This window comes from Oculina patagonica, chromosome 11, assembly GCF_052425735.1.
Source record: "Oculina patagonica isolate OP01 chromosome 11, crgOcupat, whole genome shotgun sequence".
NCBI classification, from domain to species: domain Eukaryota; kingdom Metazoa; phylum Cnidaria; class Anthozoa; order Scleractinia; family Oculinidae; genus Oculina; species Oculina patagonica.
In genome coordinates this window covers 8,437,257-8,442,424 of record NC_135768.1, presented here as the reverse complement: position 1 = coordinate 8,442,424, position 5,168 = coordinate 8,437,257, and the positions used below count along the sequence as shown (strand labels likewise).

The 5,168-nt window shown below is 39.9% G+C and overlaps 1 protein-coding gene across 1 annotated transcript in view; it reads left to right on the top strand.

The window, feature by feature from the left end:
* LOC144631062 (gamma-glutamyl hydrolase-like) overlaps positions 1-1,876 on the top strand; it is a 49,048-nt gene extending 47,172 nt beyond the window's left edge. Inside the window, exon 9 of the mRNA XM_078489439.1 lies at positions 1,503-1,876. Within this exon, the coding sequence (XP_078345565.1) occupies positions 1,503-1,621 (119 nt within the window). The 3' untranslated portion in view covers positions 1,622-1,876. The remainder of the gene's footprint in view (positions 1-1,502) is intronic.
* Positions 1,877-5,168: the final 3,292 nt, after the last annotated feature.

Sequence of the window (5,168 nt, the reverse complement as noted above, 5' to 3'; positions counted from 1 at the left end):
ACATAGCTGTAGTTGTTAAAAATATTAAGAAAGAAACAAATGAACTGAGGTTTTTTTTTAATTCGCGTGGAATTTCTTTGAAAATGGATACTGGAATAGAAAATTGAACACATTATTGTAGCATGCAATGTCCAATGAAGATATACATGTAGACCTGATGGTTAATTTGAAGAGCAGAGACTGATCAGGAATAACATTATTGATTGAACCATTAATAGAAACTGTATCCTCTGTACAGAAATTCAATTAGGGAAGCAGGCAAGCAATAAGTAGATCGTTCTACTTTCATCTTTCTTTAGTACAGCTGTATTGATCGATTTTCAGTCGTAGTGTTTACGGTGACATACAAGTTGCTCAAAGTTGAAAGGTATCGTCACTCAAAAATCCGATTGAGCCACCTTAAAATTCCATGACTTTCTAAGTCGTTTACCTGCAATACATAAATCTCAAATCGTAAATACTGAATAACCGATGTGGTGGTGGCAGAGGAGCATCGCAACGGTTTCGTAGACGTAACAGGTTCGAATCCCATTGAAGCCCTGAATGATTTCAGGCTTTTTTAATTTCCTGTTACTGAAATTGGAAAATTCACTGCGAAGATCGTTTCTCGCCTACTTAGTATTGGTAATGGTGGTGATAGTGGTAGCGGTATTGGCCTACAGGGGTGGTGGCAGTATTGGTGGTGATTGGTAGTGCCCACATTTTTCAAGTTCCCCTTACAATACCAAAACAGAAGCAAATACAATAGCCCATTTCCGAGTTCTCGCATTTTAGAGATCTGGTGCCGAAATCGACTCATGAGATCGAGGCTAAGTGCATTGCATCCCATCAAACATGGAGGCTTCGAGTGAAAAAACAACATGCAGTGAAGATTTCTCGAAATTAATGGTCGATGAATTGAAAAATTATTTGCGAGAGAGAGGTATACAATTATGCGATGGTAGTGTTTGTCTTTTTGCGTCCTGTGTAGTATTTAGGTCGATTCAGATTCGATTTACTGGGGTTTTAATTTAACTTTTACCTTCTCCATTGTAGCTCTATACATACCTGAACAGTAGAGTAGAGGGCCAAAGAAAAATCTTTGGACCAAGAAAATCGACTGTACGTTTTCAAGGGTAAGACGATAACTAAGAATTGTGTCGACAGGTTGTTTGTATGCAGCATGGAAAGTTAACGGTTAGTTCAATTTTAACAGACCATGTCTTTTTCGTTTAGCTTGACGTCAACGCACTGTAATTGCAGCTAACATAGGAATCACAATGCCAAAAGTGGATTAAAGAATACCCGGCATTCTAAGGACAAGATCGCTTAAAAAAAAAAGCATACCCTATCCTACGGTACATGCCTACATAACCCATATATGGTGTATCGCCTCCACTCTCTGGGGTGACGTATGTGCATAATAAAGAGTCATTGTATTGGAATCAATGTCCATCGGTCCGGCATACAGCATACATGATAATTATTATTTTTAGAATATCAAAATTTTCTTTTGGTTTTAGCTCGTCTAGGTTCTCATCGATTCCCAAGCAGAAAGGAAGAGAAAGCAGCTTCGATTTACAACTACCATCCAGTTTATACCGGTGACGTCATCACAATGCTGCAGTGCTATTTCTGGTGATGTTGAACATCATAACCGAGACAAAAACAATGAAGCAAGTTACATTTCGTGACGAGGAACAAATAAGCCCAAGGTGGTTACCAGTACAGCCGGGTGCATGTTTTCATGGCTTTCTTCGAAAAAACAGTTTGCTCACTAGTAGAGCCTTTCTCGAATGCAGGAATGTGAGGAATTTCAACAAACAATAAATACAAAACTTTTACCATGTTGTTCTTTATTGCATTCAGATAATCGCAATCATTATATTGTATTCCCCATGGCAGTTCCACTCAGGGAATTCACCAATAATAAGCAATGTACAGTAGGTTTGTGCGGCGACAAAGGGTCTAGATTTTGGCCTTTTGGGTCTGAAGAAGGGTATGGTTTGTGCACTCTGGTCGGCAATCAGATGTAATTCTTTGAAGGACCTTTTTTATGGTTATAATTGGTCTATTTTGCGCTCAGATAATTTAATCACGCGTTGCTTTTAAGGGGAATTCAAAACGTTTAACAAAAGCTCTAAAGATAACACCACCGCTTATTATCTTCCAAAATGATTCAAATCCTCTAATTTCCCTTAAACATGCTCTCGACAATCCTTGGCAAAACTGTTGAGTCACTTTTTCCTAATGATTATATTTAAGGTCATAAAAGGTACGTCCCCCTTTCTTTGCCCCTCAATTTCTTCCCTCTTTTCACTGTTGTTTTCAATTAATAATCACGCCTCGAGTGTAAGAGCACCATTCTAAAACACTGAGCGGGAAGGAGGGAGAAACGACAAGCTGTGCATACTTTTAGAAATGGCATTAAAAAAAGTATTATTTGCACTAAACTGGCGTTTCTCTCAACTAGATTGTCCAGGATTGTAGCTGATGTAATAAAGTAACCTGGCTACAACATACGAGAGTAAAGTAATAATCGTAAAATAATCACGCAGCTTACCCGGGAAGGTGATATTTTTCAAGATTTGTGACTGTGGTTTACTGCAAGAATAAATAGTAGTGGGAGGCGCGGTGGCCAAATGGTTAGCGCGCTCGACTCCGAGTCGAACGGCCCAGGTTTGAGACCTGGCCGGGGCGCTGTGTTGTGTTTTTGGGCAAGACACTTTACTCTCACAGTGCCTCTCTCCACCCAGGTGTATAAATGGGTACCGGCGAATTTACTGCTGGGGGGTAACCCTGCGATGGACTAGCATCCCATCCAGGGGAGAGTAGCAATTCTCCTAGTCGCTTAATGCTACGGAAACCGGGATAAGCTCCGGCTGTATGGGCCACTTGGCTTGGACACAGACATTACCTTTTACCTTTACCTCTTTTGTGAGTAGAAACTTCAGGCACAAGCTTTTTTTTGAACCAATCTGACATTGCATGTTTTATTAATGCTACATATGTACATCATCAGTTTAGTATTTTGGGGTCTGATTCACAAATGCCTCTTGACGGGGGAATAAAAATGTGCAAACAAGAGACATCTAAAACTGTGAACGAACAACAATCTGGTTCCAGCACAATGTGATGGCTTATCAGAATAACAGTGTTAGTATTGTTGTTTTAAAGAAAGTGTTGCCACTGTAAGTCGCCATTTACACAACAGAAACCAATCACAGGGGAGCAGGAATGGCGCAGTGGTGAGAGTGCTCGCCTTGATCATGATGTGTCCGGGCTTCATTCCCAGACATAAATATGGGTTGGGTGTGTTGGTTCTCGTCCTTACCCCAAGGGTTTCAGCCTAGTTTTGCGGTTTTTCTTCCTCCTGAAAAAAAAAACAGCATCTGCCAAACTGGATAGAGGAACCGCATAAAAACCAGCTAAGGCTGATGTGGCTTCCTCCTCTTGTATATCCAAGGGTTAATTGGCTAGAGCCGGGGAGGGGGGAGAGAGAAAGTGGACACCTTTTCTTTGACGGCATAGCAGTGTCGTGAAATGGAACAAGTCTGTGTCAATCAAGCCGTTGCTAAGAAAGACGTCACCCAAAGTTTATTTTTCTCAGAAATATTTAAATATCAACGACTGTATGCATGTGAAATGCGAATAGTGTCGGTATATTGCGTTTGATGTTTCACGCCGCTGAGGTTTTTTGTTGCATTTTCAGCCAAATCTCTCACCTGATGTTTCACGTCACTGAGAATGTTTTGGCGGCGTAGAATAACAAACGAAAAATTTGTCACGGTTGACATTTAACAACCAAAAAATGGTGAATCATTTCAGAATCATTGGAGTTATTCTAATTAGTATAATTCGCAAGCCTTACTTTTGCCAGAGTGGTCACCGTTATCACTGCTTGTTGTTCTGATGTTCGGCAAACTTCAAAGGAGCAAACAAGATGCAAATGGCTATTGTGTTTTGTGCACGGGCAAAACCAAAACATGCAAACTAAACAATGAACTTTGTCAAGCTATTCACTATGCCCTTTCAAAGCAGAAAGAGCCAAGGTTTTACTAACATGTAGGACAAAAAGAGCTGAAGCTTTTTTTACATTTCGCTATACTTTTCGTAAATAGTGTTATGCGTAGTCATTTTTTGGTAGATTGTTAATTGAAAATAGTATACTTATCTTATTATATAGCCGCGAGTGTTTTACTGGAAAATAGACCACTCGTAAAATTCATACGAAACTGCATCCGGGACTGTAGTGGCGTATTTCCCATATCCTCACTAGTGAGGATATCGATGACGTCATTTCTCGCCTTTGCACGGTTGTTTGTGAAAGGCTGCCAGACGCCGGTTGGAAATGGCGAGCTATCGTTTCGTGAAGTTCCCTGAAGCCAAAATTAAACGTTTTACTGAGGAACAGCAAAATGCTACACGAAGAAAAAACTTCATATGACTTGAAATTATAAGAGCTTTTTGCTTGTGCAGACGAAGAGAGGGAAAATCAAGAAATTCCAGCTGCCGAACTGCAAGACTTCGCGATCAGAAATCAGAAAAGCGGTGAGTTTAAGCAGAAACAGATTTCAAAACGGCGAATTATATTATCAGTGACGGTGATAAAAGCTAATAAACGGTGACATTTACGTTTTAGATCTTTTAAAAGCTTCAGTTCGCGAAATTTTGCCTTTCAGATATGAAATTTGCTCAATTCTTATATTAGTTGTCGTTGTTTTTAACCGCGGGATGAATAAATATGTTTGAACTTTTAGTTTATGCATGTTTTTTGTCTATATAATAAAAAGAAAATTACACGGTGGTTTGAAGATATGAATTTTATTTCCTCGTGGTAAAAGCAACTGATTTTACTCATTCGCTGCGCTCATTCGTAAAATATTGGTTTACCACTCGAAAATAAAATTCATATCTTCGCGCCGCCGTGTAATATTCTCTATTTAGTATAATTTGCAGAGGTGAATTCAATTCTGATTGGTCGAGAAGCTCGGACTATGTCGCATTAGTATAATTTCCGGAGGTGAATTCAATTCTGATTGGTCGAGAAGCTCGGACTATGTCGCAATATTCACCGCGCTAGGCGGTGAATATTGCATCTGAGCAGGAGGGCATTTTGCGTGCGCATGCGTCGATATGGGCTAGTGCGCACGACAGAGAAGTTCTGCTATCGATTGTTTACATATTTT